Genomic DNA, 12,850 nt, shown 5'->3' with positions numbered 1-12,850 from the left:
TTAAGTGAAGGAGGCATTTTTGGGTTTCGATGACATAAGCGACGATAGACGAGCCCCCGCCATTGCTGCTTGCACACAAGCCAAACCTGCTGCTGACGCATTCAGCAAAGAGTGTGTCTGAAAGAAGAACTCTTTTCAAAACAGTAGGGACAAGGTACATTTTTCAGCAAGTCCATGAAACGTACGCACTTACAGGACGATGTTGTGAAGCGCCGGCTTCCAAGAGCAGCAGCCACACATGAAGCTCAAACTCTGCATGCTGCAGACAATTAGCATGTAGCTTCCAGATTTGCGTGTTGTATTCCGCATTATCAGTGAAGATCCTGACAGCTGACAATGAAACTGTAATGATGGCTGCCGGAGATGATCGGTGGCTGTCAAAAACATCCACGTACTTCTTCCCGACGGCATATGAGGGCGTTTTCATAGAAACTTGTGCCTTTTTTTAAAGTGCTGCAAAACAGAGTCATGAACATGGGATGTTGTTGTGCACAGAGTCGTGACACAGTTTCAGTTATTGAATGCATGAGACAGAAGTTGGACATTTTCCATGAGAAGTATGAGCAGAAGCGCACGGCGCTTGGCCTGCAGATAGTTGCAGCAAACAGTCAGAGATGAGAAGAAAAGAATATCTTGGACAATGTCGGTGTTTAAGTAAAAGCTGGGTTTGACCAGTTTGGTGAGCTGCTGTCCTTGGCCTGGTCGGCTGGACCACATTTCAGGAAACGTCACAGCGTTTTGATGACACCAAAGTGCAGAGCCTGTCAAAGTATAAAAGATTCTTTGACTCTGTCAGACTAAAAGCTGATCTTGTCGGACTGTACAGCTCACAAGCAGTAAGGAGTGGATGCTAATCACATGACAGTTTCTCAGAGTTTCGGCCCAGAAGGATCTAATCCAGATTGTTCCAGAGGTGACAGAGTGAATCCTGCTGGCTCTTCCAACAACAACAGTATCAGTGGAGGTCATTCTCTGCATTAGAAAGACTGAACATATACAGTCGCAACTTTAAGTAAAGGTAAGGCCAAAACGGTTTTAAGGCTTTTTTTTTTTGTTTGTTTGTTTTTTATAAAATGGGAGTAAGTAAAAAAAAATGTTTTAATTAAGCACGTGATATCTAAACTTTTGGCCAAAAAGAATTATTTTTCTTTTCTTATTTTGACAGGCAACCTTTATTAAAATTGACTAAAGCGCCAGAATTTAAAGTTTGAAAAATAACAGTATTTTTTATTGAAGGTAAAAGTTTAATGTGTGCCGCACACTCTATACTTTATTTTGTTTACAGTAAATATGAATTGCTTGGACACAAGAAGGGTGTTCTCTCCATCTCTATAAAATAAACTTTCTTTGTAGGACAAATATGTTCCGGTGTTGGTGTTGGTGTTGGTGTTGGTGTTGGTGTTGGTGTTGGTGTTGGTGTTGGTGTTGGTGTTGGTGTTGGTGTTGGTGTTGGTGTTGGTGTTGGTGTTGGTGTTGGTGTTGGTGTTGGTGTTGGTGTTTGTGTTGGTGTTGGTGTTGGTGTTTGTGTTTGTGTTTGTGTTTGTGTTGGTGTTGGTGTTGGTGTTGGTGTTGGTGTTGGTGTTGGTGTTGGTGTTGGTGTTGGTGTTGGTGTTGGTGTTGGTGTTGGTGTTGGTGTTGGTGTTGGTGTTGGTGTTGGTGTTGGTGTTGGTGTTGGTGTTGGTGTTGGTGTTGGTGTTGGTGTTGGTGTTTGTGTTTGTGTTTGTGTTGGTGTTGGTGTTGGTGTTGGTGTTGGTGTTGGTGTTGGTGTTGGTGTTGGTGTTGGTGTTGGTGTTTGTGTTTGTGTTTGTGTTGGTGTTGGTGTTGGTGTTGGTGTTGGTGTTGGTGTTGGTGTTGGTGTTGGTGTTGGTGTTGGTGTTGGTGTTGGTGTTGGTGTTGGTGTTGGTGTTGGTGTTGGTGTTGGTGTTGGTGTTGGTGTTGGTGTTGGTGTTGGTGTTGGTGTTGGTGTTGGTGTTGGTGTTGGTGTTGGTGTTGGTGTTGGTGTTGGTGTTTGTGTTGGTGTTGGTGTTGGTGTTGGTGTTGGTGTTGGTGTTGGTGTTGGTGTTTGTGTTGGTGTTGGTGTTGGTGTTGGTGTTGGTGTTGGTGTTGGTGTTGGTGTTGGTGTTGGTGTTGGTGTTGGTGTTGGTGTTGGTGTTGGTGTTGGTGTTGGTGTTGGTGTTGGTGTTGGTGTTGGTGTTGGTGTTGGTGTTGGTGTTTGTGTTTGTGTTTGTGTTTGTGTTGGTGTTGGTGTTGGTGTTGGTGTTTGTGTTTGTGTTGGTGTTGGTGTTGGTGTTGGTGTTGGTGTTGGTGTCAGTGTGACTGAAAGAGGAATACTGATGGGACATGAAGTTTCACCACTTCATGCTGTTGGATGAAGAGTGAAAGAAGAAGCTCTTTTCAGTTTTTACGATTGTAAATGTGACTCCAGAGGAGGCAGAGCCTCACCAGCCAGGAGCCTCACCAGCCAGGAACCTCACCAGGAGCCTCACCAGCCAGGAACCTCACCAGGAGCCTCACCAGCCAGGAGCCTCACCAGCCAGGAGCCTCACCAGGAGCCTCACCAGCCAGGAACCTCACCAGGAGCCTCACCAGCCAGGAGCCTCACCAGGAGCCTCACCAGCCAGGAGCCTCACCAGGAGCCTCACCAGCCAGGAACCTCACCACACCTCACTGGTTTTAATTATGGATGTCGGCAACATGTGTGCGGCTTGACCTGCTGCACATGTCCACTAATTTTCTTGGACGTAAGTGAAACGTATTGAACGTTTTTGTTGTTACAGATGTGAAAACAATGTCGAGGCCCATTTGGAGCCATTTTGACAAATGACAAATGAGTATAAAGTTTCAAATGGTTCGCCACTTCTGACTTGTGTGCAAATATTCATGAAGGTTTGATCATGTTTAGGCCGTCATGTGGCAGCAGTTTGGACAATAGATAAAGAAAGAATATTATTACTCCTACTACTACTACTACTACTAATAATAATAATTTCTTGCGTTCCAATAGGGTGTCGCCAAACTCTGCTCAGGCTCAGGCCATAATGATATTAACCTTGTGTTTTCTGTACTGTGACACTGGTTCATCGCTCACTGGGGTACTTCATCCTGGCAGCTCATGCTGAACCACTAATCTGCACGTTCTATTTTGGATAAGAGTTCAGAGAGTATCAAAACTACACCTCCTGACCAATTTGACCTCTTTGGAAAAAGACCTGGCCATTCTTAGAAGATGGTGATGGGTGTGCAGAGTTTCAGCAGAGACAAAGAGTGTTGCAATCGTTTTGACGCCTTGTCACCGAGCGCTTTGAAACATGCTTTTGTACTTGTCCTTCATTTGTTTTCAAGACTGTTTATCTCCACCAGCTTTGGTCTGAAGCAACAAGGTTAATGGTCATGCAGAAAGGTGGATTTATGGAGCTACCCTGCCAGCAAGGTGAGTAATTACAGCTAATTCAAAATGTGCTCACAAGGAGTTAAGGGTGCACCAGGAAGCACTGCCCAAAACATCTGTGTCGGGATAAAGTCAAACTGAGTGCTCACAGTGAGCCTGTCTATTTAGACTGTCCGTTGAATTAATATTAGATCATTCACAAAGTTAAGAATTAAGTTAATCATTTTTTACAGAATTCCTTACTGGCTTTTTGCTGCAGCAACAGTGCTGCTTTTGACCTGACTGATGTTTTGAATTCTTTATATTTTCTAAGTATAATTGCTCCTCCATTACATAGGGTGCTCTGCAGGATTTGTCCATGTTTACAGTTGGTGAGATGCTGCAGAATCCACCCCTCTTAAGTGTATGTGCACGGATCAAGACTGAAAAATGAACGAGTTGAATGGCTTCATGATTACCCTCATCAGGATCGCTATTGTCAGGGTAAGTCAATGCAGGCGATGGAGAGATACTCCAGGTATGTTGAGCCCACTTCTTAGCAGAGGCCTCTGCTTCATGCTCCAACCAGAGACAACATGTCAGCTGTTTACATTTAAACACGGATGGATGGTCTCCTGTAAGTTCAGGGGTTGACCGCATGACGAAAGAGTCCCTCTGCTGCGGATCCTTGAGCCTCGGTCCCACTGCCGTACGTCCTGAATCGGGTGGGGCGGTAGGGTACGGTAAGGCAAAGCGCACCCAAAGCCAACTGTGTTGCACAATCCCACCACAGAGAGTGCGGCAAAATGAGGGCGGGGTTGTGAACGTCACGCAACGACACCGGCACGTAATGTCAGTATGCAACCATGGTGGTGCAAAGAACGTGGAAGTTGCAGCTGCAACTCACTGCCGCTGCAGCTCACTGCTTCAGATGACTGTGGAGCTGCCGCTGCAGCTCCACAGTCATCTGAAGCAGTGAGCTGCAGCGGCAGTGAGCTGCAGCGGCAGTGAGCTGCAGCGGCAGTGAGCTGCAGCGGCAGTGAGCTGCAGCGGCAGTGAGCTGCAGCGGCAGTGAGCTGCAGCTCCACAGTCATCTGAAGCAGTGAGCTGCAGCGGCAGTGAGCTGCAGCGGCAGTGAGCTGCAGCTCCACAGTCATCTGAAGCACTGAGCTGCAGCGGCAGTGAGCTGCAGCGGCAGTGAGCTGCCGATGCAGCTCCACAGTCATCTGAAGCAGTGAGCTGCAGCGGCAGTGAGCTGCAGCGGCAGTGAGCTGCAGCTCCACAGTCATCTGAAGCAGTGAGCTGCAGCGGCAGTGAGCTGCAGCGGCAGTGAGCTGCAGCGGCAGTGAGCTGCAGCGGCAGTGAGCTGCAGCTCCACAGTCATCCGAAGCAGTGAGCTGCAGCGGCAGTGAGCTGCAGCGGCAGTGAGCTGCAGCTCCACAGTCATCCGAAGCACTGAGCTTCCTTTACATGTGACACAGCAGAAACACTTTCTTAATCCGAACGGCAGCATCCATCTTCCACTGGATCTCCTCTCATGTCACTGAGACGAGTGCCTGAACGTCGTCACAAGACACCGGTGTTCATGACCAGTGTGTGTAAAGTGGCACATGTGATTAATAATGAGAGGGTTTACGGCAGATGAGATATTTCAATATTGCGGACCTGTTGAGAGCGACAATCGTCATTACCAATCAGCAGACACGTGGAGGAATGATGCTTCCTGCACAGCCACACATGGAGGAAATGAGTCACTTAATGTTCAATAACCAGGATGTACACAACAGTTGAACGACATTGAGTGCCAACCAGTCATACCCAGTGTGTTCTGTTCAGTGGGAAACGAGTCCGAATGGCTCTTTGAGTGTTGAAGGTTGCTGACCGGACTCCTGTGTTACTTCAACAATCTACAATTCTTCTAGAAGAGCCGGTGCACAACGTGGTTGAACAACAATAATTCAATTGTCATTTTCAATAGTTCTATGCAGACTGTGTTTGGTGTAAAGGAGCTAGAAGTTGTTGACTCTTACCTTCCTGGCCGGCGTGTCCCAGATACCCAGACCATAATAATCCTTCTCCAGCAGGTTGAGGTGATCACACACCCTCATGAACAGCTCCTGGCCTTTGGCATGTTTCTGAGACACACACACACACACACACACACACACATTGTGATGTGCTGAGAACTCACTGGAAGCCTCTAGACCAGGGGTGTCTGAACCACAGCCCACGGCCAGATTCCAGTAAAATACTAGACTGTGGCTGCACATGAAACATGAAACGTGATTTGGTGGTAGTGAATTTATTTTGTGTGAACTCTTGGGGGAGCCGACTTGAATAAGGCAGTTCCTTCATCTCCAAAACTAAATTAAGGAAAAGGAATTTTGCGACAGCAGGCCAAAAATGGTCCAACCAAAGAAACGCAAGGTTAGAAAGTGTCCCAGACACAGTGGGGAAATCAATCAAGTAGAACCTGTGAGGAGCGACCCGGTAGGACCGACAACCTGCAGTGGGCGGATACGTCACATGTTTGACTGTGAACACACCGTGGTGAGGGAACAACCTGCCAAACCAGGACAACGGACAGCTTTTCCTGGAAAATTTCAAGCTGAGCAACACTAAGGTGGCAAAAACACTTGGGCTGGGCCGGATTGATTGAATATTCAGGCCGTGGATGTCACATGATTGCATCCTGGTTCACTTCCATAACGTAACGTAATGATCCCGAATAGATCTCCACTTCCGCTGCCCGGCGTTCTCCACCTTTCCTCAAGTAGTTTATGTTTCACTTCAGGAGTTCTGAGCCTCTGGCTCTTTATTTGCTATTAAATTGTGATTGTTCAGACGGGGAGATAATAATAATGCATTGGTTTTATATCGTGCTTTACGGGACACTCAAACACACTTTGCATTGCATTATTCATTTATTCCATACTGGGTGGTGGTGAACTACGTCTGTAGCCACAGCTGCCCTGGGGAGACTGACGGCTGCCACTTTGCACCATCAGCCCCTCACACCACCACCAACCACTCTCTCTCTCACTGCACTCACGCAGGCAGTTCAGGGTTCAGGGTCTTGCCCAAGGACACTTGGGCATGTGGGCAGGCAGAGACGTCGCTATGAACGCTTGAAGCCAGTTCTCCCTGTGGTACATTTTCTGACACTCCTGCTTAAAACCCCAAAAGCCCCAGATTGTGCTTTCAATCTCAGAGTGTTGGAGCAGACCCCAGCACACAGGGTGGATGATGATTTTGACGTCACACGTACTCTGCATACACCAAAGTTTCACTTTCCCTTAACAGCAGAGAACATAAGACCCGTTTGACCAAACTGACTAAGAGGCTCCAATCTGGTCACGCCAAGAAAGGTGCTTATATAGGATTTATACAAGTTTCTTTTTGACATTTCACTGTATTTTGCACCATAATGTTTCATTAAAATTGACTATATGTTGAAAATGTAATCATTTTCAGTACTAACTGTTTGATCTTGCAAAAATATAGACAATTTCATTACATACTCTGTGAAAACAACAAAGAAGTGTAAATTTATAGGTTATTATAGCAATATTTTACCAGTCTAGTCCACTTATGATGAAACTGGACTGTATGTGGTCTCTGAAGTCCATTAAATCTTATTTAATAATTATTTATGATTCATCTTATATAAATGTGTATATATGTATTTACATTGTATACAACTTTGTATTGGTTCAGTTATGTGCTTTTAAATAACCATAACATAGTTGGTGTTTGTTCAACATCAACTGGTCCGCCAATTTGTCCTTGTGACCCGTCCCTCCAAAGAGAGGACAACTGTCTTCAGGGGACACCTGCCCATAGATTTTAGGGTGTCCCTACATCAGAGGTCTTACTCTACCTTTTCATGGAAGTCAAGGGGAAGTGTGTGTGTTTGATGTGTAATGAAAGTGTCGATGAAAGAGTACAATGTACGACGACAATATGACGCCAAAAATCCGACTTGCATATCCTACACTATGTGCCAAGACAGTCCAGCTGAACCATGTGATGAGCACTGTTGTGAAAACGGTGAACAGAATTCCAGCACGAGGACTCTGCCACAGACGATTTCAGACTTCTCCACAAAGTGGAAGAGTCTGCAATTAGAAGTTATAGAAATGCAGTGTGATGATTCTCTGAACAATCTTTCACCGGCGCTTGGAAGAAGTCAAGTTTCCTCTGATGAGACGCCGCGTGAAAAGAATGAGTCTGTTTGGCTCAACATACATATGAGAACAAATGTTTTCTCTGACGGCTCTGAACAAAAGCAGACTGAGAACTAAACTGACCAACGACCACCGGTGGAACATCCTTCGGATCTCAACCAGCAACCTGACTCCAGACCTGCCAGCCACCCTGCAGGCAAAGCACATCTGCATTGTTCCCACTGAGCGCAACAATGGACCCGTAAGTTCAAAATATGTTCCACCTTCCGTGTGTTATTAAGCCCTATTACGTAATAAATGCAATCATTTTATGTTGATTGCACTTTTAAAACAAATATCAGCTGATCTGTTAACAAGCCAAACTTATTTGCATAACAAGCTTGAAATACAAAAAAATATAATTAATTTTGTATCCACACCCTCTTCTCATACAGGTGAAAGAAGATCCGCATGCAGAAGCAATCAGAGGAGCTGTTTTGGGAATGAACTGCAACCCTCTTCTGTTCTAGAACACTAGAAATCCCATTCATGAAAAGCAGTGTTGTAGGCTCACTGATGTATGTTCCTTAAATAGACGAGGTGAGGCAATACGTTCCTCACATCAAGTGAGTGGCCCAGCTATTTGTGTATTTTTCCATATGTGGCCCGTTGTGAGAAAGGTTTGGACACCCCTGCTCTAAACGGAATACAAGCACCAAAGAAACACAGTAATCAAAACCAACTGTGCTTGTCTTACATCCAGCTCGCACTCGAACATGGTGTCGTCCAGGAGGGTGACTTGGATCTGCATGGTCTTGGGTCTGCGTGGAGCTCGGGGGGCTTTGGTTTCTTCTGTGGTCTTCTCCTCTTTCTCCTCCTCCCCTTCTTCAACAGCACCCCCCTTCTCCTCCTGCTTCTCTACCTTCTCCTCGTCCTCCTCCTTCACCACGACGGCCTCCTCTTCCTTCTCCTCCTTGGCAGGCATCTCCTCCTCACACTCCTTCTCCACCTGGAGGACCTGACAAAGACACTGTGATGAGACTCTGCTAGTAGCCAGCTCAACAAGAAGTGACCAGGTCATGTCTGGAAGTGGTTATTCGCTGACACAAACTTTGAAACAGGACAACAAGGTGGCGGTCTAGGTGGAGCTGGCTCCTGGTAAGTCAATGAATGGTTTAGCTCCTCCCTGACACTCTTTCTGCGAGGTCCAGTACCTGCCCAGTAGACACTTCAAAAGCCTGTGGGCTGCCAGTGGCACACTGCTGTCCCAGCTATGAAAGCTGATGACTACTCTGTGATGACGTCCAAATGTTTACTCGTAAGTGATTTGATGGTCAGCTTTGATTTATTAAAGCTCAGTGTTCTCACCAGTGTATTTCATATGAAGCTGACGCTATCCAGTTTGCGTGGCGGTGGTTACGTAGTGTTATCTGGCCTTTGACCATGCATACGGTGTTAAAGACTGATTCACATCCCTGTACCCTCCAACCTCAACGCGAAATATTATTATAGTTATGTCGGTTTCAAAGCGTGTCATTAACAATGACAACCGTCCGAGCTGAAATATCTTCTGCTGTGTGCTCCACAAACTCTTGTGTGATTGGTCAGATGTACTTTTTTTCTGTTCCACATTCCAGTAGCGGCACCAGGATTGTGTTTGTGGGTGGGCCTCCAGAAAACTGGATGGGCCAGTTAAAATAAGCCCCCAGAAAACAAGGGGTTCCACTTCATCTCTGTTTCAGTGCTTTCCGGCAGCACTGAGGACAGTGACTCAGTAGAGTTGTGGCGACGGCGTACCTGTGTAGCTTCACATGCTCTACACAAGGCTGGTCTGCAGACCTTGTGCAGGTCGCGCTGGTACATGATTGTATTCATGCTTCACTCTGGACTCACTTCCGTAATGTAATGGAACCAGGGCCAAGTGGGGGCCCGAAGCAGGATTTTATTTTGGGGCCCCCCTTCCGATAACATAATAATAATAATAATAATAATAATAAATTACAATTACTAATGAATCAAATGAACAGCCTCTATCAACAGTGGAACAAGAACTTTACAGATGCACACGTCTGAAAAAACTTTGTGGCATAAACAGTTTATGCCACAAAGTTTTTTCTTTTTTATGTCAACAACATCCCACCTTCAAGTGAAGCACCAGCCTCTGACTGTTTGGACTTTTTCTTTGATGTTTGGAAACCATCTCTCTCTCCCTCTCTCTCTCTGTTTCTCCCTCTCTCTCTCTCTCTCTCTCTCTCTCTCTCTGTCTCTCCCTCTGTCTCTCTCTCTCCCTCTCCCTCCCTCCCTCTCTCTCTCTCTCTCTCTCTCGGTGGCGGTGTTCTACGCGCCTCTCGGCAAAATGCAGCGCATCCTTTGCGCATTTGCAGAGAATGATGATACTTTATTGATCCCGAGGGAAATTCAATTCACTTGCGCAAAATGGGGCCCCCCATGGATCGCGGGGCCCTACGCACAGCGCGTGTTCTGCGTGTAGGGAGGGGCGGGCCTGAATGTAACGATCCCGAAAAAATATCTCCACTTCTGCTGCCCAGCGTTCTCCACCTTTCCTAAAGTCGTTCAGGGTTCATTTCAGGAGTTCTGAGGCGTGTGTCTATCTTTATTGCTTTTAATTTGTGGTTGTTCAGACGGGAGACGGAGGATCTGGAGCTCCAGGACGCAGTGGGGCTGCAGAGCCGACCCTGCGTCAAGGGGCGGACGACGATATTGACGTCACTGCGCGTGGGGTAGAAGCTGCTGATTGGCTGAGGAGCTTTCACTCAAAGCTTTCCTCAGGCTGCTTATTGGATGAACTGCTAGAATGTAAACCACTCACTGCAGGGTCAAAAGCAGGGTCACAACAGGTGGGCAGGACCTAAATCGCTCATCTGACATTGATGAGGAAATCTTTGCACAAAGTAATAATAACTGTGAGGTGTTTGATTCAGGAAGGAAAAAGAAAATGTACTGATCCATGGAAACATTAACAAACTTACATGATGAAGTACAGAATAAAAGATATGGAAATATATGGATAAGGAAATGGAAAATAACTTGATTATACCTGTAAATACAAATGAGTATCATTTTGAGGAACAATTTAATAATAATGTAAGGTTGAAAGTTACACTATCTGTTATTCATTTCAACAGCAGGAGTCTAAAGTGTAATCTATATTAAAAAAAAGATTATTTAAAAGAGATCAGAAAAAGCTTTAGTATAATAGCAGTTACTGAAAGATGGCTGAAGCATGGTGATATAGATGGAGCTCAAATTGATGGATATGAGATGGAGGGGTCGCTCTATATATAAACACAGCTCTGAAGTGCAATATTGTTGGTAATAGGACAAATAGTATAAACAATATTCTGGAAATTATTACTGTGGAAATAATATGTGTGTATAGAACTCCGGGTTCATGTGTAGAATCATTCACTAACAAAATAACAGCTGTTTGACAAAATCAATAATAAGAGTGTGTTTCTATGTGGCGACTTCAACATTGATTTGGGCAATGAGACATCAAGTGATTTCGTTATTACGATGTATGGTTTAAGTATGTATTCCGTTGATAAATAAAGCCCAGCCAGGCCCACTCTTCCTGGTCTGGGACGGCTGGGCCCCCCCAGGGGGGTGGCTGGCTTCACCGCTGGGAACGGGGGGGGCTGCCGGTCCCGGCTTGGGTTGGGGCCTGGCGCTCTGCGCCCGTTATGCTTCTTTTGTGGGACCCTCTTGTCTTACCCTCCGGGGTGGTTCGCTGGGGCCTCCCCGGGTCTGGGGGTCCGCCCGTGCCGGTGTCCAGGCCCAATGTTCTCGGGCCCCGAGGTGGCGCTGCAGGCCCCCCCACAATAGCTCCAACCCCACCCAGTGGACAAACCACACACACATACACGCACATTCCCACTCCTCATCGATGAGATTTTCTGCTGATTTTTCTTGTATTCTGCTATTGTTCTTTCAATTATCACAATCATGTTTATGTTTCTTCTTGTTTTTGTTTTGTTACATTGCCTACCTGCTAATCTATACTCCTGCTAGAAAATGATGTTACTGTCTAGATAGAGCTGCTTAGGCTGGTTTAATCTAGAAAATGATGTTACTGTCTAGATAGAGCTGCTTAGGCTGGTTTAATCTAGAAAATCATGTTACTGTCTAGATAGAGCTGCTTAGGCTGGTTTAATCTAGAAAATCATGTTACTGTCTAGATAGAGCTGCTCAGGCTGGTTTAATCTAGAAAATCATGTTACTGTCTAGATAGAGCTGCTCAGGCTGGTTTAATCTAGAAAATCATGTTACTGTCTAGATAGAGCTGCTCAGGTTGGTTTAATCTAGAAAATTATGTTACTGTCTAGATAGAGCTGCTCAGGCTGGTTTAATCTAGAAAATGATGTTACTGTCTAGATAGAGCTGCTCAGGCTGGTTTAATCTAGAAAATCATGGTACTGTCTAGATAGAGCTGCTCAGGCTGGTTTAATCTAGAAAATCATGTTACTGTCTAGATAGAGCTGCTCAGGTTGGTTTAATCTAGAAAATATTAGATTAAAGGATATAATAGAGTAAAGGATATAAAACTTCTCGGTGTTATTCTTGATGATAATCTGACTTGGAAATCACAGATTAATGGAATAAAAACTGAAAATGGCAAAAGCAATTGGTTTGTTAAATAAAGTAAAGGAGTACTTAGATGATAAAGCTTTGTGCCTCTTGTATAATTCAATGATTGTTCCATATCTGACTTACTGCATCGAAGTTATTTAAAAGAATTTAAAAGGATTCAAAATATTTAAAAAGCCAAAATTCAGAACTAAACTTGCGGAGCGACGTGTTACAGTGAGAGGAACCAGTTTATGGAATAATCTGAACAAAGAAACTAAAGAATCTCAATCACATTTTATCTTCAAAAAAAGTATCAAAGCCAGTATGTGGAGTAAATACAGGGACATACCTTAATCTAAGTTTTGGCATGTTTGTTTTGTGGAAAAATGTGAATTGACATGTGGTCATTCTGTTTGTTTTGAAATTTTGAAATAAGAAATAATGAAATGTAAAAAGGCATGTTGGCCTGCAGCTTTGGTTTAATTGTATTATGTGTTTAGTTGATTAATATCTTATGAAAGATGGGCAGAGCCTATGATTACTCTAAGATTTTTTCTTCTTTCTGATCCGTTGCATTCACATGTACAACATGTATTTTGTCCTTGATGTTATTGAATGTTTTACATATAAATAGAATGGAAAAAAAATTGAGAAAACAAATGGGTGGGCCTGGGCCCAGTACCAGCGCCAGGGGGGCCGCGGTCCTCCACAGGGCTTTGTACACACT

At 44.9% G+C, this 12,850-nt stretch overlaps 1 protein-coding gene across 1 annotated transcript in view; it reads right to left on the bottom strand.

Annotated features, from left to right (window-relative positions):
• Positions 1–12,850, bottom strand: part of epb41a (erythrocyte membrane protein band 4.1a) — a gene marked incomplete at both ends in the record, with an annotated part of 80,461 nt that overhangs the window by 61,268 nt on the left and 6,343 nt on the right. The window contains 2 exons of the mRNA XM_080516462.1: positions 5,398–5,502; positions 8,291–8,413. Of these exons, the coding sequence (XP_080372588.1) occupies positions 5,398–5,502; positions 8,291–8,413 (228 nt within the window). The remainder of the gene's footprint in view (positions 1–5,397; positions 5,503–8,290; positions 8,414–12,850) is intronic.

This window comes from Blennius ocellaris (assembly GCF_963422515.1).
Source record: "Blennius ocellaris genome assembly, chromosome: 20".
NCBI classification, from domain to species: domain Eukaryota; kingdom Metazoa; phylum Chordata; class Actinopteri; order Blenniiformes; family Blenniidae; genus Blennius; species Blennius ocellaris.
This window is presented reverse-complemented; position numbering and strand designations above follow the sequence as displayed.